Source organism: Misgurnus anguillicaudatus, chromosome 10 (assembly GCF_027580225.2).
Source record: "Misgurnus anguillicaudatus chromosome 10, ASM2758022v2, whole genome shotgun sequence".
Lineage (NCBI taxonomy): Eukaryota > Metazoa > Chordata > Actinopteri > Cypriniformes > Cobitidae > Misgurnus > Misgurnus anguillicaudatus.
This window is the reverse complement of record NC_073346.2, coordinates 14,906,160-14,929,932: the sequence shown is the minus strand read 5'-3', so window position 1 is coordinate 14,929,932 and position 23,773 is coordinate 14,906,160. Positions and strand designations below refer to the sequence as shown.

Sequence of the window (23,773 nt, the reverse complement as noted above, 5' to 3'; positions counted from 1 at the left end):
AACTAGACTCTCTGTAACCATTCCAACTTCAAAGAGCCACAGGCAGCATGCCTGCTCCAACAAGAAACAATAGCAAAAGCGCAAATCAGAGTCCATTTCTCGTTCAGAGCCTTTAAAATCCCCTACATTTGAGATTCGGTTGATTGGTAGTCTGATGTCAGCACGCTGGCTAAAATAAAAGGGGAAGTTTTTAATATAGGGGTACATAACTAGAAATTTATTTGATTCAAAATTACACTATATTACAGTAATTACTACATTTTCGATTAAGGCAACATATTTGCTTTCATCCGAGGACTGCTTTGGTTCAGGTAGGATCAATGAATCTCCTGAACACTAGGTGGCAATAATACCCTTGTGACTACCTGCCTCTACAGTAGACCTCCGGGCAAGTGACTCATGGAACAGGTCTTGCAATTTTCTGGTGTTTGGCACGACTGCCTTTTGTCTGTCAACAGAGACAGAGCCATGTCAAAATTTATGATCTCGTGCCCTTCATCGCTCCAGGTTATTCTGCGTCTCTGGGTGCAGACAAATGTGCGTCAGTCCTTCAATTCTGTTTGAAAGAACATGCCTTTCCTCTAGGGTTTTACAAAGGCAGTGTCAAACAAATAGTACAGCATACTACATGACAATAAAGTAAATAAGTTATTCAATCATAATTTAGAGCAGTGGTGGGTTGCCCAAACAGAGTCTGCGGGTTGCTTGCCAAAGCACATTTTACTAACAACCTCAATTTTAATATTTATTTATAACATGCTTTTTTATATTAGCCTGGCTTCTTTTATGCATGTAAACATTTTATACAATGATAAAAGTAAAATAAAGGAAACAAGTAAAACGTTTTGAGTAGACTATATCAAAAAAGTAGCCCTCCAGCCCAGTTTTATTTATTGTGGTAGCCCTTGCTTACTAAAAGGTTGGAGACCCCTGGTTAACAAAAATCCCAAACGGATCAGATATAGAGGTTACCGTAAGTAAAAATATAGTTTACCTTTGTGAATTGAATTTGTTTTCTATGGAGCTGTCAGCCTTGGGTAGCCAGACCTTTGACCATTGCTTTACACTTAAGCTTATTCTAGCCAAGAACCACCCACATAGACATGAATGGGCCAATTAACTGACATGTAATGTTCCCAAACAAAAAAATGTAAAGGGGTGGGTAAGTATGAAATGATATAAGATTGTACTTAATACTCTGTTTATTTAAATGCTACTCATCTATTTTTAAATAAATGATGTCGTAAACCTTAGATAAATTAAAAAGAAAGCAGAAAGGACAAGGTGATTTCAGTCGGCTTTGTGTGCGATTTAAACCAGACGGTCCGTTGACTTTGGCGATATTAACCTAGATCCAAAGATTTAAGTTGTACCCGTTTCTCACAGAGGTTCTGTCCCTTTTAATCTTTAATCAAGAACATTTACCGCAACGTGATAGAGCTGCTGAGAACCAGAAGCCTTCCTGACAATCGACCATAAAACTTCTTCATCAAACTAAGTCTAGCACACACTTTGATCTGGTCAGATGAAAACCCTGACAGTGACTGCTCCCCCTCCAGCACACCTACAGCAGATCTGTTTCTTCCAGTCAGATGTTCGCTTTTATTTCATCTCACGGTGCAGTCCACATCCATAACATTGAGTTTTATGTTCGCTCGCCCAGTGGTAGCTGGGGAACTCCAGAAAACAGAACGAGCCAAAACACTCCACTTATACTGCCAACCCACGTATTTCATTCCCGTGCACGCCGTCATGACCACACTCGCACTCCTCTGTGTGCCAACACGACGTACCGATTGTGCCAACGCGGTGGAATTTTGAAAGTACCAGAGGGTTGTAATATTTTATATAGTTAGGTGTTTTTCTCTGGTAAGATATTTTACAAATGCTTAAGCCACTTTCTGTTATACAAGCTCTGTTTAAATGCTCATGCCCACTTGATTAAAACCTTGTAAGTGCACAAACTGTTGTGACGGAGATTTTCCTGGATATGATTCACCGTTTTCCCGGATAACACGAACAAGACAAACTTACCACATCAGTTTAAGGAAGCTTAACACATTTAAAAATACATCTCTTAATGAGCTCTCCATAAAAACATCTGCCTTAAAAATCATAGCAGGCGATCATCTTAATGAGTCGGGGGGAAAAGGAGAACAGACCAGGCTTCAGCCTAATTTTAGTATCTAATGGCCAAAATGCACAGACATTTAGGTTACTGTGTATGAGAGTACACCTTCTAAAATTACATCTCCAACAAAAGTGGTCTCTCTGGGTGAGACCAGAATAAAATCTCGGAGTGTCTGAAAAACTTTACAGCAGGAAGCATTTAAGTGACCAGTAGTAAATCCAACATAATTTATGTTAAGCACCAGTAATGGCAACTTCCCAAAAATGACAAAATATGACTTGCTAAAAAAATGGAATCAATGACCCATAAAATTTGTATACATTTACTGAAATTGTTTCTCATCGTTTTTTCTTGGTAGCTCAGGGGTCTCAAACTGCCGGCTCATGGGCCATTTGCAGCCCTCCCTCCACCTCTCTGCGGCCCACTTCTAATGTAAAATAAATTGTTTTAACTTTAAAGGGGGCTGTTGACGTGTTGTGTCTAAAAGGTTGCACTCCCGTAGCGTCTTCCATTGGTAAGCAACCATGAGCCAAGCTTTCTTTAACAGCGAGGAAAAGGAGTGTGTGCACAAAGTTTAATCGCTCATATGAGGCTCATGTCAATGTAATTGTCACCACGTGATCAATTAATCTGGGGTGTGTTTCCCAAAAGCAACTATGATCGCACTATGTTGTTACTAATATAGTTCAATGGTAATGACCATAATTAGCTAACAAAGCTTTTGGGAAACGCAGCCCTGGTCGGGACTATGGATGAGAAAAGAAGAGGCTTAAGCCATCAGGTGTCTAGGTTCAAAAAAGAAAAAAATAGGAGGAGAAATGTGCAAGATATAAATGTACGCAGCTATGTCCCTCATCTCGTTGTAAGTATAATATGTATGAAACATATCTAATATAGAGGTCGATCGATATGGCTTTTTCTCTGGCCGATGCCGATATTTAGAAATCATGGCAGCCGATGGGCGATATGTTTGACCGATTTTCTATATGTACATAATAATCAAAATGTTCTCATCATTAGCAGATATTAAAAATGTCACTATTTAAGTCAAAGTATTTAAAAAAATTATGACTGGTCTTTCTGAAAAGTTTTACAACCTCCTCTGCACCATGCATTTATCAGACACAGATATTACCTGACACTCTGCTGTCATCATCTTTGATCAGTTTTAACCATGGCTTTTATTGCTTTGTAGGATAAAATCCTTATTTGGTAGACTTGATAAATTATTTATTCATCATAAAGTGTTATTTAGGGCAAATCTTTCTAAACACATTTACATTCTCATTTCTGAGGCGCTATAAGTGACTGATTGTGCTGACAGTGACGTCTTGTGAGTTTAGTGTTGGGACAGATCTGTTGTTTCAACCGTTCATTCAAACGAATCCGTTCAAAGGAATCAGTTCACGAATCGGACGCATTGTGTTGTAATCCAGGCTGAGCAGCGCAAAACTGTAAACAAAGTGTTACTGTAACAACACGAAAAACATTTCCTCTGTGGATATGATTTGGTCTTCCGACCTTTCGCCATCGAGTCAGTTTTGTTTTGAGTAATAAAAGCAGGGAAACAGTTTAAAGACAGAAAGCGTGTGCGTGCGGCTCTGCTCTCTCTGTCACGCAAACAAAGATCATCATCACTCATTAATCACATGAAATGAGCCTAATCTTTGCACGTATAGTGCACCGCGAGACATAAGCCCGTCGCTGGCTGCTTAATTCGCGCGATCCCGCCATCGTTTACTAAAGCTGTTTGTGAACAAGGCACGGCTGCACACACGGGAGATCTGCTTGCAGCAAGAAGCAGTGTCACGAGTTCTACAACTATGCTTAGGTGCCCGCAGATGCGCCTGCCTATTAATCAACCTAATTTTGCAGCAAAATATGCCAAAAATCAGCCAATTAATCGGCCCGGCCGATAAATCGGTCGACCTCTAATCTAATATATCAGTATGTAGCTTGTTATGCAATTACACAAAGAGGAATAATATTAATGTTTATTGAAACTGCTTAACATTGAATACTACCATTCAAAAGTTTTAGGGTCACTTTCACTTACTTATTAATATTTTTCCACATAGTTCTATAATAGCAATTCATCAAAACTATGGAATAACACAAATGGAACTATGCAAGTTAATACTGTGAGTAAAAAAAAACCCAAAATAAATCAAACAACCATATTTTTGTTAGTTTGGTGCAAGGTTTTACTAAGTTATTTAAGATAAGGTTAAAAATATTTTTTAAGTATTACTATATGTTAAATAATAGAATTTTAACAGTACATAAAAAAAAGTTTTTTTGTAATGTTAAAACAGCTCTGCGGCCCTCCTACTACAAGGTGTCAATCTCAAAAATGGCCCCATGCTAATTTGACATTGAGACCGCCATGGTAGAGGCTTTCTCTCCTTGAGAGCTAAAGACAAAATCAAAATAGCAAAAATATTAAAAATCAAAAGTAATCATCACCTTAAATATGCCGACCCAGTCCTTTGGATGTGGTTTTATGAACTGTGTAAGGGTGTAATGGCACTCCAATGCTCCATGAGGGAGGTAACTTTTCCCCACATTTTGAAAGATGACATGAGCAAAATTTGACGTTTCCATGGCACCGCTTGCTGCTGTCCCTTCTAGAAATAAATCCATCCGTCTATCAACAGCTACCTCTGTAGAAGACAAGAAAGATGAGATGAGAAGTGAAGAAGAGAAAGGACATGTTCAAAGTCTTTGAGGCTGTGCAGAGCAGAATACACCACTTGCTACTAATCTAGAGTCAACTTTTTGAAAACTTACTAAGAAAGTATATTAGTCAAAGCCAGTAAAGAATAATTACTTTATTTTTGTAAATTTTTTTTTTTACAATTATTGAAAGTATCAATCAACTTTTGATGACTGATGTATATACAACTGGTATGGTTTCATAACCAAATAATTCAGTCGGATTTGATCTGATTCTGCCTCAATTCCCTTTAGTTGCAATAAGACAATTTCTGATTACTACATCCAAGTTACCCCTTATTTAATTCTTGCTTAACTGCTGACATTTACAGCATCACACAGTGGTAATGTTTAGGGTGTGTACACAGTTGGCAGATTTCGTTTGATTAAAACAAACTTTGGTACAATTGCTCAATTTTTGTGAATTATTTGAGTAATTGTGAACGCTGATACCAAACCCTTGGTGTGCACCAACAAGCCAACCAAAAACAATGAAAAGGTGGGTCTCAGCCTGCTTCTAAATATACTCTGGTACGGTATGGCTGAAATGTGAATGCAACATGGAGCAAATACATCTAAAACAACTTCAAAAATCAAAACAATTTTTTAACATGGGAAGAGCATTTATTAAATCTTAGTTTAGGCGGATAACGGAGCTTTATAAACTCTTGGTGAGTTTTCCGCTGCTGAAAATAACCTCATATGTACACAACGAGCGCATTTAGCTTAGCTAAACCAAAAGAACCTAACTTCAAGTGTGAACAGTGTGAAGATGAAAGTGTTCATAGGAATGAGGACTAAGGACATAAGGAGGGTGTTTAAAAAATACTATACATTTTTTTTTGAAAAGCATTATTTAAAATGCTTATAATTTAAATAAATATTTATCGCAAAGTCCCTCTCAAAGAGGATTCCCTTAGGTTGACGACTGGCTCTTTTACTGAGAGGCGGGACTACAGCAGCCATACTGACCGTTGCGATCTCCCACATTCATATCAAATAGCAGTGACACATCTTGTTTATATTAAATATCTTTGCCTCTATCTGCTTTTTTGAATCTCTGCCATTTTATGAATGTCCAAGAACCATGATTTCAGCTAAATATCACCTTCACTGTTCTGCTGAAGAAAGATGTCACCTACATTTTGGATGGAATGAGGCTGAGTAAATTCACAGTAAATTTTCACTATCCCTTTAACCACTTCTTATCGATAATAATAATAATAATAGTGTCCTCCTCAATGCCTTTAAATGCCAATGTCAATAATCCAAAATAAATCACTGTGTTTTGGTGCCTGTTGGCGTTTGTAGGATCAGTGTGAAGTAGGCTAAAAAAATGTATAGAAATATTTTATAAAGTAAAATAATAACAAAAACAAATCAAAATAACTACATAAGCCTATGGAATTATATATCATTCAGGTTTGACTAGATTCACATTGTGATGATGACTCAGAATAACCATTCATGAGAACTAAGGCCAATGACTCTGAATAAACAGTCAACACTAACCACAGTGATAAGACATCTCTCTTTAATCTGCCATTTTGTAGTCATTATAAATAACATAAATTTATGTACCAAATTAATTTTTTTAGTACCAGGCTTCATGATGTTGTGTGTATTGACGTAGCCAGACTAAAGGGTGTGGATTTATTTACATAGTTTGTTAAATGGGCTGTCTTAAGCAAAAACCAACTTCAGTGTTGGTGTATACATGATAAGATGGATGTACATGACATAAAGCAGGAAATATTTCACCTTAAAGAGATTTTATCACTAGAATTCAAAAACAGCTGAGCTACACAAGAAAATCAATATTTCTCACATGATGACACATTTCAGAAGATAAGCGAATAAAAACTTTTGCTAATCGCAAATAAAAACTGAGAAATCCCCGTGAGTTCATTTTCGAACCTGTAAATCCCTTCATCTAGTCCAAGCAATGACGTCACATCTGACGTGTCTTACTGACTGTAACTCTGCAACTTATTTTACTGTATCCATGTTTACGTTCGTAAATATTTAACTGTGATATAAAAGTTACATTTATGGTGGCTATTTCATTATAACTTCTGTAAGACTAATCTCTCTGATAATTCAAAGGTCACTGTTACCAAAAATAACATGTCACACCAGTTGGTCATACAAATGTGTTAGATAATTTAACAACAGATTTATTTGTTATATGCTTATAAAACTGTCATAATATAAAAGTACAGTAACGCGTCAGTTTTTAACGTTATTGGTAAATGCGCTTTTAGGCCGAAGTAACTGGCGCAAGGAGTTTTTATAAAGTTCACGTTGTAACGAGAAAAATAAACTATAGTTTTACCAATTCCGTGTTATACTATACTAAATATATTTTATATATTTATACTTTATGTGCTTTACACAGTACGTTTTCTATCTTTGCTAAGCTAATGGTGGCTATGTAGCTTACTAGCAGGCTTAGCGTATTTTAGCATTCAGGCTAAACAATAACAAACCATAATGTGACTATAATCAGATCTTACTGACTAGTGTCATTTTATCAACGTTAAACAGTGCCCAAAAATACTATTTGTTTCATGATTTTCTTTCAAACAAACACATTGGTTAACATATAAAGTTAAGTTAAACAGTGAGGCCGAGAGATAAGTCCAATAGCCATCATCCTGCTCCGGATCAACTAATGTTATATTTCATAAAACATTTAACTTACATGAATATCGTGTTACAATTTATAAAAAAATTATAGTCTATATATGATATTTTTTCCATATACAGTCAGTCAACGCAAATATAAAGACAAGTACAATACCTTATTTGCATGGTGATGCTATCGCAGAAAAACCCAGCGCTGCTATTGACGCACTTTCAGTTCCAGCACAACTACACTCCTATCTGCGCGCGTGCGCGCGCGCTTGTATGTTTGGTTTCCTGAACAACACAACAACACGCCATGCACATCACATCTGCCACAACATTCACCTTTTCTTTCATCTAGATTTAGTTTACAGTCATTAGGGACATGGCCAAGGCATGATAATGACGTATAAAAATATACAAAGGTTATGTTCAATTACGCTTTGTGTTTATATTATATTAGAAACAATATATTTATATGATTAAGCATCCTTTAGGATTTGTATAGAATAATGAAAACTAAAAAGGCACACATATACCCAAGTTGTGAACTAGGGGGGAAAATATTCCAAATGTTTTTGTTCCATCTGCTTTGTATTTGGCTTAAAGGTAAAACTAGAATACGTAAATGCATTTAAACGTTTAATTAAATAGTCTTAATAAAATATAATTAGCAAATGTGCTGTTACAAGATTTTTACAAAGTATCGTCTATTATTGGACACTTCAAGAATATCCCGCCTCCACTTAAATACCATTGGTTAAAAAATAATTCTACAGTATTAAAACGTATGGATGAAAAACATGTCAATCATCAACCATCCAATGCCGTCACTTGTAAGTCGAAGGTCAACAGTGAAGCAGCATGGCCGCTCTGTTAAGGGGCTCGCGTTGCCTAGTGGGAAAGTGCTATAACCATGTCAACGCGCTGCAGGGTAATATATTTCTACTGTTAACTTTAAATATCTTTGTTTCCCTTTAATATTGTTTTTGCGCATGCGTGTTTTCCATGCAGTAAGCCTCTGATGCAATGCATTGGAAGCGCTCGGTAATAGCCATTAGGCTAAAGTCAAAGTCGTGTGTCATTGGTCATGGTCAGTCATTAAAACAAATAGACGCTTCGTGTCGTCATACTGCACAGAGCTGCCTTTCTATTGAGTAGTGGGAAGTTGTAAAAGTGTTTAAATTGCTAAGTGTGAAACGTGATGAAGCATGATATAGTTGAGGAATATGATCAGACAGCAAATCGTAATGGAGAAAGCAACTAAAGTAAAGATTTTTAAGTAAGTTAGTTCAATAAACATTTGAATAAGCTAATAACGTTTTATATAATTTTTATATTGTTTGATATAGTTAAACATGAAATTTTTTATACAACGTAATCATGTGTTTCTTTTAAGTATAGGCAGTAGTAAAATGCCAGAGAAGAGGGGTCCCTAGTTTGGAACATATTTTACATTTGTGAACCATATAGATCTAGGAAATCCCGTAATACTTTTGTGTGAGATTTGCATGGATACGTTAAAAGATGGAAATCCTTTACATTTTGAATTGGAACTTTGCCCCTTTGTGAAATTCACTCCTTGGACTCGGTCTCTCAGTTTTCAGATCACCCCAAAGCACTTTATTCATTATTTACTCACCCTCATGTCATTATAAACATATTACTGACTTTGTACAATGACATGCAAGTCAGTAAAGTGAAAAGTGTGAAAGTATGGTAACTAAAACCAATGAACACACACACACATGGAGCAGTGGGCAGCTGTCACTGCTTTCTGGGGGGCAAAGGGTGCACCTCAGTTGCTACCTGCCGGCCATAAGAATCAAACGATGATTCGGTTTACTTTTGGGTTACAAGCATGACTCTAACCATCAGGCCTTGACAGCCTTTTTAACACTGTCCCTCGTGATCAGATAATGTAAGGTCTTTGCTATTGATCAAGAGGCAGAAAATTTAACAGAGGTTGTATGTACTACAATCACAAGTGAACACATTTGAGATCATGTTGGTCATGTTTTAGATAGCTAATGGGTTTTTGCCGACATGTTATAATCAGATAATTTTTACAAAGATCTTAATGCCAAGTGTAAACAGGGTAAAGATCTTAAGAATGTCATTGTCATACTAAAATGTCCAATGTTAAATCCTAAATTTGACTAAATTATTTTTCCTAGTCTCCATCAGGTCAATGGCCTCTAAAACCCAGGTGGGCTTCATTGGCCTGGGGAACATGGGAAACCCAATGGCAAAGAACCTCATAAAACATGGATATCCAGTGATAGCCTCAGATATATTTCCAGAGTCCTGCAAAGAGCTACAGGATCTTGGAGCCCAGGTCAGGATAACAGACATAAAACATTATAATCCACTTGCTTTGTATGATAGATTTAGTTTTGCTTTTAAGAGTGATTGTATAGAGAACATGTTTGAGAGACACAAAGCTTGTATTATTGACTTCTTCATTGTTCAGATTCTGGACAACCCTGCAGATGTGGCAGACAAGGCAGATCGCATCATCACAATGCTTCCTTCTAGTCCCAATGTTATAGATGTGTATACAGGCCCAAATGGCATTCTAAAGTAAGGACCTCTTTCCTATAAAAATACTTGAGCTGGGTTTTTACAGACAGGATCAACATTTGATGTATCACACCAATATTCTTTTTATCCAACAGAAAAGTGAAGAAAGGATCTCTACTCATTGATTCCAGCACCATTGATCCAGCTGTATCAAAGGAGATGGCAGTTGCTGCCGAGAAAACGGGAGCAGTTTTCATGGACGCCCCTGTGTCTGGAGGTGAGTCTGCATTGATCAAGATAAAGAATTCTCTCGTCCTACAAAACTCAATGTGAAGGGCAAACAAAAAAGTGATGCTGCAATTGGTTAGAAATATGAGAACTGTTTGAAATGCAGACAAACCACACATGGATGTGTAGATAACACATGTAGTACACGTTTGCAAGTGCAAGGTTTCATAAATCATGCCCATAGTCTGTTCCAAAACTATTCCATGTGTTGGAAGAACTACCTGTTTCTTTACCTTTGGCTGCGGTTCAAGCAGTGTGGTTTTTGCAATTACAGGTTTGTGTTTTATGTAGATGGAATTCAAGTTTCGCATTAAAGGAACAGTATGTAGGATTGTGGCAAAAACTGATATTGCAATCACAAAACTTGTGGCTAAAACTGGTACTGCAATCACACAACTGGTGGCCAATACACAAAATGACAACATAAACATCAGTTGAGGGCTGCAACTCCACTTTTTAAATGACAATAACCTGGCCAGACCACCGTTGTCAGTGATATAAGTATTTGAAATGAAAATGATTTCTTAATGTCTAGTGACATATCAGGGCCATTTTATGATTAATTGATATAAATTTCTTACATATACTGTTCCTTTAAGATCCATGCTTGATTGCAACCATTTTTTGTCTTTGCTTTGCCAAAAGCTATTGTTGCTAACTTCAGCTACTGCTGCATAGCAGTAATGTAGTTTGGAGTTTTATATTTTAAATAGGGATGCACCGAAAGAAAAATTATTGGCCGAAGCCAAATAAACTAAAAACGCAGCCGAAGGCCAAATACTAAACAACTGAATATTTTTTATTTATTTTTCATTTTCCTAATTATTTTGCCAATTTTCTCACCTTGCACAAGTTACATTCAAAGTGTCCTTTTTTACTATATTTATTTCACATTATTTAACAATGAATTTTTTTTATAGGGCCTTTTTACATCCGGTCACTTCTTTGATCAGATAGCTATAGATAGCCTTGTTAAAACTGTTCCAATTATATTCTTTCTGTGTTTTTGAAGCTTTGAAAGTGTTTACATTGCACAATATAATGTGTTCGTGTTTCACATGTAAAGAAAACACATTATTTTTCACACAATTTACTTATCTGTACAGCGCTGATTTCACTGTCCTAAAACGGGCTGATGTCTTCCTTCTACATAAGTTCTGATTGTGTAGCTTGTTTAGTGTGTTGTGATTCGATAGCAGCTTAACTTGCCGATAGCTTAGCTGGCGACTCACGTATTCCTGTGGGAGGAGGTTAGTCAAAAAAAACCTGTTCTATTGACGTCATTAAAGCAGGAAGTAGAGGGCTGTAGTCCAAACCTGCTGTAGGCTTTGAAAGGCGAATTCTGTTAAAGAAAATATATCGCCTGGCAGTGAACTTTGAGCTTTATCATTTTACAGGTATTATTTATGCTATTATAGCAATTTTAAAAAATGGGAGCAGGAAAAACGTGACCTTTAAGAAACTTACAACTACGCTTATGCAGCACTGTACTGTATGTTGAGCAGCAGAAGCGCGCCTGTGTGCATGGTCAAGCACGAGCAAAGGGAGAGAGTGAGAGACGGTGACAAGATTGACAGAGGAAAAAGCGCTCAACAAAGTGGTCTAACAAAAAGCTTATTGTTAAAAACATTTCATTTCTTGTTTAATATAAGTGTGTTTGCCATAGTAGGGCTTTACTGGTTCTAGGAAGTTTTTATTACATACTGCTGTGCTCTTCGTCGTGCTATGACATGAGATAAAGAACTAAAGTCTCTCGTTCTCCAAGCTTGTGCATTAAAGGAATAGTCTACTCATTTTCAATATTAAAATATGTTATTACCTTAACTAAGAATTGTTGATACATCCCTCTATCATCTGTGTGCGTGCACGTAAGCGCTGGAGCGCGCTCAGAGGTGTCAAGTAACGAAGTACAAATACTTCGTTACAATACTTAAGTAGATATTTTGGGTATCTATACTTTACTTGAGTAATTATTTTTCAGACGACTTTTTACTTCTACTCCTTACATTTTCACGCAATTATCTGTACTTTCTACTCCTTACATTTTAAAAATCGCCTCGTTACTTCTTTTAATTTCGGCTTGTTTTCTTATTTTACATTCCGGCTTGTCATCGTTAAAAAAAACCAAAACCTATCTTGATAAATTGCATCCTCCGGATGAATGCGAATGTGGTTGGATGAGAAGTATAAACATACACCATTCCGACACCCTATTGGTTTGTACGCAATCCCCGCCGTACGCAATCCCCGCCCCCCCAGCTGACTGCAGATGATCAGAAGTTTGTTCGATAGCGCTGCAAAGATAAACTTAAAAGAACCGCGAGAGCGATTAGAAAGCATGCGAAGCAGTTGGAGCAGTTTGCTCTCGCGATGCTTTGATATCATCCGCCATCCGTTTGTACAGTAACATAACGCGGCATTCTGCCTTCAAATGGAAAAGGACGAAATAAAACTCGCGGATCAATTTCAGGTCAGATCACATTCACAAGCCTGTGTAAATGTATAGCTGGCTGCTGACACCAACGCATCTGTGTGATTTAAATAGTATAACAATGTACCAATTTAAATCATGTAACTTCAGTTGTTCAACTTAAATGACATTGTGCTGCGTTGCGTTTTGAAGCATGGCAAAGATATCTATGCTAAAGACATCTGTTGTTTTGTAATAACTGCCCTAAATTTTATTTGCATTAACAAAACCTACTTAGCTAAATGCTTGAGTGTTAAATCAATCAAACACATACCCATACATACCAACTTTTGCTTTTGTTAATACTAATAGACATCAGCTGTTTCCTTAAACCTGACTTTTAATTTACTTACAAGAAAGACAGTCTTCAAAATTACTTGGATTTACACTGACATGTAAGATCAGCTTTGTCACATTAGATTAAGCTGAAGTCCATTAGCTACACTGGTACAGATGCAGAAATATAGGCTTTAATATATAATTGCATATGTGTGTAATTGTAGATTGTGTTGCTGTCAAAATACAATTATAAATGATAACAATAGCATATTTCTATGCTCACACATACTATAGTTTGTTGTTTTTTAACTAGAGAGGGCACCACTGTAAAAGTTTGGCCAGCAGCGGCCCTGCTCTGAATTTTGACTTTTTGCACCATTATAATATTTGAATATTTATATATAATGCTCAGTAGTACACATATAAGGTTCTTCAATGCAGTGGTTATGAAACCATTTTTTTTGCGGCCTCCCTTGTGTACAGTGGATTCCTTCACAGCCCCCCCAAAAAAAATTTATGACATAAATCATTCTAAAACATAAATTTTGAATTAAACAAAACATGTTAAATTATACAAATGTATTGCTTTTGTTTAGTATCCTTATTGTTCTGAGGTTTAATCACACAGAATTTATAATAAAGTAATGTATTTCATGAAATATTATAAAACTGGGGCCCCTGGCACCATCTCGCGGCCCCCAGTTTGAGAACCACTGCTTTAATGTACTTGTTTGCATTGTACTAAAATGCGTTCATTTTTAATGGGCATATACCGTATGCAGTTGAAACAGATAGCCTAGTGCAGGGGTAGGCAACATGGAGTTCCGATGTCCTGCACTGTTTAGCTCCAGGTCTAATCAAAAGCCCCTGAAAAAGTCACCTGAGACTACAGGTAGCCAAGGTTTTGTAAGGGTTGGAGCTAAAATCTGCAGGACATCGGCACTCCTGGACTGACATTGCATACCCCTGGCCCTAGTGCATCCCACATTTTTTTAACATTAACATTTTAATATGACACTATAGTTATTATGGCCTTAAGAAACATTTTTTAGAGGAGATAGGGTAGTGCACAATAGGCCCCTGTGGTGCGGCCTAGGCTTTTTTCCGTAATGATATTTTTTCCTTACATTACTTTTACTTTTATACTTTAAGTAGTTTTGAAACCAGTACTTTTTCACTTTTACTTGAGTAAAAAGCTTGAGTTGATACTTCAACTTCTACAAAAGTCTTTTTAAACTCTAGTATCTATACTTTTACTTGAGTAATGAATATGAATACTTTTGACACCACTGAGCGCGCTGCGATGCTTTGATAGCATTTAGCTTAGCCCCATTCATTCAATGGTACCATTTAGAGATAAAGTTAGAAGTGACCAAACACATCAACGTTTTTCCTATTTAAGACGAGTAGTTATACGAGCAAGTTTGGTGGTATAAAATAAAACGTAGCGCTTTTCTAAGCGGATTTAAAAGAGGAACTATATTTTATGACGTAATAGCACTTTTGGGAGTACTTCGACTCGCCTGAAAAGTCCGCTCCCCTTCTCACTCTCATAATAGGAGAGGGAGGGTGTTACTGTGCTGAGTCAAAGTACTCCCAAAAGTGCTATTACGCCATAAAATATAGTTCCTCTTTTAAATCCGCTTAGAAAAGTGCTACGTTTTATTTTGTACCACCAAACTTGCTCGTATAACTACTCGTCTTAAATAGGAAAAACGTTGATGTGTTTGGTTACTTCTATACTAACTATCTCTAAATGGTACCAGTGAATGAATGGGGCTAAGCTAAATGCTATCGAAGCGTCGCAGCGCGCTCCAGCGCTTACGTGCACGCACACAGATGATAGAGGGATGTATCAACAATTCTTAGTTAAGGTAATAACATATTTTAATATTGAAAATGAGTAGACTATTCCTTTAAGCAGACAAGTAAGTTATCCCGGATTGCCACCACCGTGTCTTTCTCATACACTGCATGGTGTTAAGGATGTCTTTATTTTAAATTATAAATTAAACTTGTAGTGCTGTATGTTTTCACATCTTTCTCAGACACTTTAAAATCCTTTTTGTTTGCTGCATTCGCGTGTCTCTCACTCTCCACTGGTTGTTATTTATTGCGTCATCAAAGACCTCTTCGTTCGGTAAAATGTATTTGGCCTTTTCACTTTTTTTTACTATTTTCGGTCGAATAATTTCGGTTGCCAAAAATTTGACGCATCCCTATTTTAACCTCCTAAGACCTGGATGGTCACGTACGTGGACATCAAATTTTTTTATTGTTTGCACCATAATACTTAATTCTGTGTAACTGGAACCTGTTTTATACAGACGTGGACAATTACACTGCTTCTTGTTCATAGAAAAATATTAAGTTATTATATTTATTGGTTCTTCTTAACCCAAAAATAGGTGGTAGACATCTGAAAATAAAGACAAACCAAAGCTCAGGTCTTAGGATGTTACAGTTTTATCATCCAAAGACACTAAAAACATCTTATGCTCAAAAAAAGTATATAATCTCAAAAAGCATATGCTAAGTTGAAGGTAAAGACCCCTCTGCGGTTGGTGATTTGCTGGTTTGTTAATAGGAGTTTTATGACCAGTCTCATCCATTTTCTTAATCCAGCCATTGGTGTGGAGGTTTTGAGTTATAGACTAAATCAAAAGCCAGCATCTGGAAATTGATCCTGTGACCTGAGCTATGTCCTCGCATGATGTGGATGTAGACAAGTGCTCAGATCCAGTGGCTTTAATGCAGCGATCTTTCATGTATCATCTTACAGAAGCATATTTATGAGAGAAAGCCTCGTGTAGATATATCTGAAGTCTAGACTTTGAACAACAATCAATTATTATAGCCTAATGATCAAGTTGTTTTATTGCCTTTTTTCGGTCTGTTGTTGTCACATAGCTACTTTATGCTTATTGTTTCTGGGCTGCCATGAGAGACGCTGAAGCTGTGCAAAGCTTTATTCTTCAGTATTAAATTAAAAATTACACACTTATTACTTTATGTGCAGGAATGCTTCTTGTTCACCAACAGTGAACAGTGAGTCTCTGTGCTAGTACCAGAACCTGTGCCCAATTTGTAATACTTGATATTCCACATCCTTCTGACTGACTTTTTCCTCATCTGTCTAAAATAAAACAACTTATTTATTTAAAGGGCACCTATTATGCCCATTATATTGCATCTTGTAAATAGTCTTAGATGTGCCTAGAATGTGTCTGTGACGCTTTAGCTTAAAATGCCCCACAGAACATTAGTTATAGCATGTCCAAAATGCCCCTAATTGGGTGGAAGCAAAAAAGCATTGTTTTCATTGGCGTGTCTTTAAAGCAACATTCCCAGATTTCGGGAATTTAGCTTATTCAACGTATCCCCCAGAGTTAGATAAGTCCATACATACCTTTCTCATCTCCGTGCGTGCTGTAACTCTGTCTGACGCAGCCCCCTAGCTTAGCTTAGCACGAAGACTGCATTTTCCTATTTATGTGATGTGATTTGTATAGTCACACCGTGTACAAATAACAAGGTCATATGAGACACAGCGATCTTTTAACAGTATACAAACTGGGAACTATATTCTCAGAAGACAAAGCACTGCTACTTGGGCGGAGTGATTTGCACAACTCTGACCGAACTCTGCTCCTCACCAGGGGCTTCACGGGTTCTGCGAGCAAATCATTCTGCCCAAGTAGCAGTGCTTGGTCTTCTGAGAATATAGTTCCCAGTTTGTATACTGTTAAAAGATCGCTGTGTCTCATATGACCTTGTTATTTGTACACGTTGTGACCATACAAACCACAACACATAAATAGGAAAATGTTCACGTTATTTTGTCAATTATTGGGAGCAGTTTGCTAGCTGGAGCCATTCACTTGCAGTCTTTGTGCTAAGCTAAGCTAGCGGGGGCTGCGTCAGAGTTACAGCACGCACGGAGATGGGAAAGGTATGTATGTACTTATCTGACTCTGGGGGATACGGTGAATAAGCTAAAATCTGGGCATGTTCCTTTAAAGGTGACATAGAATGATTGAACGGGGTATTTATCCTTGTTCTGTGATGTGACATGTAGACATCAAAATTTTGGTAGGGTCTGTAATGCCTTAGAAGCTTCCTAAAAACCTCTATCAGAAAGCTATATAAGCTATATTTGTCATCCCTTCGGCTTAACTGGCAACCTCATTATGAAATGCAAGCACTTGTTGGTAATTGGCTGCCTTTGCTGCCACTCAAAAGAATGTAAACTTCACCATCTTCAGAACACAGAAAGACCACAATTTTACAGATAGAAGAGCACACCTCAGAACGCGACTCGGCATTTCGCCTTGAACTTCTTGAACACTGCTGCAATTGACTTCCCATTGGAGGCGAGAGGTCGGATGTATGCAAATTATTTTGAAGGGGAGGGATTTGAATGAGAGTGTATTCGTTGTTCAGATTGGGCCATTTTCTGGTGGACATTTCTAAAGGAGGAATCTCTATGAAAAAGAGATGTTCAGAATGTCTAGCACTTTTTGTATGTTTGTGAATGCGGGTAGACTACCGTTATTCAACTAAGACAAGGTAAAAAAAAATTTTCATTCTCTGTCCCCTTTAAATGCAAATGAGCTACTGCTCCTCACTTACCAATAGACAATGGGGGCTTTTCATTAAAATAGATCTGTGAATACAGTTGAAGATAATATTATCTTTAGCAAACACATTTATAAAAGCTTTTGGGTAAAATGAACCAGCCAGTCAGTGGCCGTCGGCAGCGCTTTGTTTGTGTGACGTCACATTAACAAGAAAATCAAAACAGCACGTCTAATGAGACTGCTTTGGTTTAATATGGATTAAAAACGGAGAAGGTGTTTTTTTTTATTATTTTAGGGTTGTTGTGTTCACACACTGCCAACACACATTTATGTTCAAACAACTTGTAAAAGTAGTTTTTGCACAATAAATTAATTAAATAATTAATTTTCATATACTAGTTTGCACCTAACGCTTTTGACAGTTGCTTCAGTAGCAGCCTGTGATTATTGGGATGTTGAATTATTACTTGGGATGTTAAAATATGCTTTCTTGTAAGCAAAGGCCGTGCTGCAGCATGTTCATTTGTCTGTCTGTTACATAATCATTCATTAGTCAGTACAAATGAAGAGCTTATATGCAAAACCCTCAAAGTGCATCTGACATGTTTTCATGTAAATTAGCTTTCGTTAAATCAGACTCTTATATTTAGGCTTAGTCGTTTCAATTTAATGGCTAATTTAGAGGGTTATTAAAAGTCAATAATTGAGCTTCTAGATGGAGCGGCATTTACTACACAAAGCCGTAGGTCACAGATGAGTTAGGCAATATCGCATTTATAATCGCGGACGAATCGCCTGCGATAATGAATAGATTATAATATTGCCAACCTTTTTTTTTTTTTTTTTGAGGGGGAGGCTTGCAACAAATTAAGGAACTGGCTTTACTGATGAGATGTGCATGACAATTGCATGCGATTTATCGTGCGGCCCTACCTTATATTCATTAATGTAACTTCAGTAATTTCATTGGTATTAAAATCTATTTGACTCCTTTTGATGCAACACATTCAAAAACTACACATGCAAATCTCCACTTCTAAAAAAAGTCTCTAGTCACTCTTCACAGTCCTTCCTAGATAAAACTAAAAGGCTAAAAAATGTGGTCAATATCCTATTATATATGGTAAACCTCCTTTAACTGGGTAAAAAAAATCTCTTTCATCATGATGTATGCATGTCATCAGATCCCTGGCCAAGTGGGAGCAAGATTTTGGTGGATGAGTATGCCAATACTAAGCATGCCCAGACCTCTCTGTGCATTATTGGGGTTTGCTTTGAATGTTAGGTGAGGAAAAACAGAACAGACAGAGTTTAATTTCCCCGCACAGTTTGTCCTGCATTTGAAAATTGTTCTACATAATAAGACCTGCGCATGCTTTGTGCTTTTCAACCATGTTTTTACGATCCAGTCCAGTAGATTAATCGAGATTTATGTCTCCACCATCCCTCCCACTGCACCGGATTAAAGCTATTCAGCTCTCTTCAATGAATTTGGCTGGAGCAGATTAAAGCGCAAGGGTAGTTAAAAAGTCATTCCTGCATTACATCTTGATCTGCAGCACTGTTTCCATTGTTATTTTCATTATTAAGATTTATGTGGGAAATTCCACCATATTCTGCATTTCGAAGAATGCTAAAACTATGATGCATGTATATTAATATACATAAACGTGTTCATGAGCGATCTTAACATGTGTGTCGCTTTTATGAAGTCTTGAGGTGTGAAAACCGCCCCGTGTTGTAATGTAACAACACAAGGAATGTTTAACTCAGTCAGCAGGCCGTTTCCTCTTTAAGGTGATCCTCCTTTGTAATCAGGAAGTTGTTCCCTCTGGTCTTTGGGCACATAAAAAACAATGTGCTTCTAGTTTGCTTTCCTTAAATTGTAGCCTCTCCCAGTTCATATGCGTAAGTGGGGTTTGGCTAACATACCGCTGGACCAGCTCTCGGTTTGTAAAGCAGTCATAAGAAATCCACAGACCGGCTCATTCTCTTTAGTTGGACCCTCCAGACATTATTCTCAGCTCCATGTTAGCGCCTGCGAAGGAGGCTTAATGAAACATGAGCCACAACAAACTGGCCCTGACGTCATGCCTGTCTGTGTTCACAGCAGATGGCGAAGTGCTTGTGTATTTATAGAACTTTCCTAATTGTGGCACTTCGATGGTGCTAGTGTGTTCTCATCTTAGCGATGTTTAGTTCAAACAGGTATGATAGGGTTTGTATTGGCTTTTGAATGCCCATTCGTTCAGTCACTTGTTTGTGCATGTGACACAATGACTCATTTGCCGTTTACGAAACTCTTCCATTGTTATCGTCCTGCAGAACTTAAACTCGTCTATCAGCCTAATGTGTTTAACATACTGAAATGGTATGTCTGATCTGCAGTTTTCTTCATTTTCACAGGTGTCGGTGCAGCCACTTCGGGCAAGCTCACTTTTATGGTGGGTGGGCCTGAGGAGGAGTTCACCGCGACCAAGGAGCTTCTGAGCTGTATGGGGGCTAACGTCGTGTACTGCGGCCAGGTCGGCACAGGGCAGGTACGGATAAATGTGCGTTTATGAATGCAGTGCTGTTTATGGAAATGTGCTATGTTACCATGGGTCCTTTCTGGCTTGTTTGCAGGCAGCTAAAATTTGCAACAACATGCTGCTGGCCATTGGGATGATTGGAACAGCAGAGACCATGAACTTGGGAATCAGGTGCATTTTCACTATCACTACAAAATAGTGAATAATTATTAATAACCTGCTTATTGAACAACCAAATATAAGGCCTGTTGACACAAGGAAACTATAAAGATAACTATATGTATTAGCTATCATTGTTTTATCATTTGTCAAATGGGAAAAACACTTTAAAAAGTGATCTCGATATCGTTACTCTGTATCATTATCAGTTTATTTTGTGGACTCTCATATTTTTATAGTCATCTGTATCATTCTTGGTGTGAACAGACCTTAAAGGGCACTCATTTTGCCAATTTTGTTCATGTAATCTAATTTTAAGGTGTGCCTAGAATGTGTTTTTGAAGTTTCAGCTCAAAATACCCCAGAGATCATTGTTATTGTTGTAGCGTAAGCATGTCCAAAATGCCTCTTATTGGGGTGGGAGTTAAAAAGCGCTGCTTTCATGTGTGTACCTTTAAACACAAATGGGTGATTCTCATGAATCCAGATTTAGGTGTCCAGCATCAGAATTGTTTTTGCACATATAAGATTAAGGTCTGAACTTACTATAACCATTTCTTTTAAAGGATTTAAAAAATGTTTCCTATAGAATTATTAACATTTTTTAGATTATCATTATCAAAAAATATCATTACCGCAACATGATATTACTTTAAATATATGCATTTACAAACTCATGTTTTGGTAATGAGAACTAAAAAGTTGTCTAGGTACTATGACAAACAAAATTTTAACTTTTATCTTGAGAGAAAAAAATAAGAACTGCTTACCTGGTAGCCATCTTGAGTGTCACAGTCAATTATGTCCCTTCCAACCTTCTTTTTTGAAAATGTTAGTTCCTTGAGGGCTTAAACAATGATTGAAAATTGTTGCGGAGGATGAGAAAATTGGTCTTGGACACATTTATATTCCTTATTATTGAGTCTACATTTACCAATGATCACCAAATACCACATGTTTCTTACTGTTAATGTTTATAGTATAACATGCACTAAAGCTTTTTATTGTTTAGATTTTTTTAATTATACATTTTCTATGTCAAAGAACCCAAATCTAGTCATGGACACGTTGCAGTAATAAAAATTTCCCCCTTAAATGTGGATAAAACAACAAAATTGGTTTGTATGATGTCATTTGAAATCATGTGCAAAATAGTACATGAAGAGATGTTTGTACGCTTTTTTATCAAAATGTTTCATGACACCTCATAAGTCTAATTTCGCGAGAATCACCCAAATGAGCTACTACCCTCACTCCCTTACCAACAGTTCTGAGCATTTCCGGTTAAAATGGGTATGATTCCTGTGAATAAAGTGTGAGACAATAGTGTCTTTAGCTGTGTTAGTGCTACAACTTGTTAACGATCACATTTAGAAAGTTAAAATCAGTGGGTGTGGGTGGGCCGTTGTTAGTGTGACATCACATTAACAAGAGAATCAAAATGGCATGTGCAATGAGACGGTGGATTTTTTTCATTGTAGGGTTGTTGTGTTCACACCCTGCCAACACACATTTATGTCCAAACACCTTATAAAAGTGGATTTTGCATAATGGGTGCCCTAACAGCCCAGATTTTGTCTTGCATATACTAAAGATCTTCTGCACATTATTTTCCACGTTATTCATTCTCAAAAGAATTTTTCTATTCACAAAAAAGTTTCTCTGTGCACTTACAGATTAGGGCTTGACCCAAAACTTCTAGCCAAGATCTTGAATATGAGCTCTGGCCGCTGTTGGTCAAGTGATACATACAACCCTGTCCCGGGTGTGATGGAGGGAGTGCCCTCGGCAAACAACTACCAGGGCGGTTTTGGAACGACACTAATGGCTAAGGTTTGCTCCGTTTTCTAACTTATGTGATTCTTCCATGGTTTTCTTCCAGCAATGTTACTAGTTAATAGCATGTGATTATATACTACAGATAAAAGTTATAGAATGATCTATCTTTATAACTTCCATTTGTCCTTAGGATCTTGGACTTGCACAGAATACAGCAACCAACACAAAGACACCAGTGCCGCTGGGCTCTCTGGCCCATCAGATTTACCGTATAATGTGTGCACGTGGCTATGCCAGCAAAGACTTCTCCTCTGTCTTCCAGTTCCTACGTGAGGAAGAGGGACAGTAGAAAGCATCATTCTTCGCCCCTCACACAGCTACGCCAATCTTGCACACAACCTGTCTTTTAAAACATTGACCAGTATGATGTGTTGCGAGAAATGTATGTGTCATTTATTTGGATAAAGTGTGTGTGTGTGAGGAAGCGTGTGTTTAGGATTTATTCGACAGGCCACAATATACATTGTTGGAATAATGTTACACGTGTAGTAAACCATCGGTCGACTTATTATTAGATGCTGTGAATTTTGAGGAGTTTTTTAGGACTGTTATTGCCTTAGTGGCTAAGACTAACAAAACATTACTACATGATGATAACACAAACTTTTTTTGTCAAAAGAATTTCATCCTCGATAACCACAAATGCTGACCATTACACTCCTTTGTGTTAGTAAAAATCACTTTTTTGTGTTCTTAATGTGGAGTTTGATAGTTGCAGGCTGGTTGTTGTTGTTCATGTTGGATCTACAAGTAATATTCATGTAAAAAATGGAAATTAAAGAAGGAGAAATCTATAATTCTTGTTATTCCTTTATAAGATGAAAGCTTCTGTTGTAAGCTGGACGCAGAAGTGGTATGGTCAGTGCTAAGATGTTCAGAATAAAAACTGCTCTAACAATGATTTTCTAGGTCAGGCAGATGAATGTTGTTATCAGGAGAGAAGACCGGGAACCTGTAGAAAATGAAGCTGTATTTTAAAAGGTCTACAAATGGGTAACTAGATCTGGATGGGTGCTATGTCACAATTTAATGGAGTGAATAATAGAAGTGTTAGGAATTATATTCCTAATAATTCAGTCTCAATCTCAGTATTGTTATTCCTCGCTCTTTTCAAGCTTTCCTCCCTCTCCTCTCTGTTTGTGCTCCACCATCTCATTGTCTCTCCTACAATTCTTCTCCTCTACCTCCCTTCACACTTACTCTTGTTCTCCTGGTTTCCAAAACAAGGGAAAATCAAGTCTGTTTCTCATCTGCCTACCAAAGCGCTACAGAGAGGTCATAATGCAAGAGGTCACATGATCACAGGACAAAACCATAAAAAGTCCATTAAGGACAGAGGCCTAAGTGCTGTGTTGTTATCTAGTTGGCAGGTCTTACAAACAGAGGACCATGGGGGTGTGTAGCTAGACTACAGACATCCCCAAAGTCTGATATCCCATTCTGGTTTCATGCATAAAATGCTCTGGTCACTGAAACGACTGTAAAAGGATTCTGTATCCATTCTCAAAGGTAGAACCTAAAGCATCCTTGCCTTGAGTATTAACCTTACAAATGTTTTCTATGTATATTATGCTATTTTTACCAACCTGCATTTTGTCTATTGCTCTCTTTTGTCATTAGCTGGTCGACC

General features: G+C 37.3%; 2 protein-coding genes across 5 annotated transcripts in view; one reads left to right on the top strand and one right to left on the bottom strand.

Annotated features, from left to right (window-relative positions):
* tax1bp1b (Tax1 (human T-cell leukemia virus type I) binding protein 1b) overlaps positions 1–7,808 on the bottom strand; it is a 29,015-nt gene extending 21,207 nt beyond the window's left edge. For all 4 annotated transcript variants that reach the window (XM_073871943.1, XM_073871946.1, XM_073871947.1 and 1 more), the window contains exons 1-2: positions 7,650–7,808; positions 4,598–4,794 (exon numbers count right to left, since the gene is read on the bottom strand). In XM_073871943.1, coding sequence (XP_073728044.1) covers positions 4,598–4,774 — 177 coding nt within the window. In that variant the 5' untranslated portion in view covers positions 4,775–4,794; positions 7,650–7,808. The remainder of the gene's footprint in view (positions 1–4,597; positions 4,795–7,649) is intronic.
* A 443-nt stretch (positions 7,809–8,251) lies between these two features.
* Positions 8,252–22,940, top strand: hibadhb (3-hydroxyisobutyrate dehydrogenase b). Its single transcript, XM_055209636.2, has 8 exons — positions 8,252–8,408; positions 9,652–9,812; positions 9,948–10,057; positions 10,153–10,274; positions 20,021–20,154; positions 20,240–20,316; positions 21,981–22,137; positions 22,274–22,940. The coding sequence occupies exons 1-8, from the start codon at positions 8,339–8,341 to the stop codon at positions 22,430–22,432; spliced, it is 990 nt and encodes a 329-aa protein (XP_055065611.2). The 5' UTR covers positions 8,252–8,338; the 3' UTR covers positions 22,433–22,940.
* The last annotated feature ends 833 nt before the right edge of the window (positions 22,941–23,773 follow it).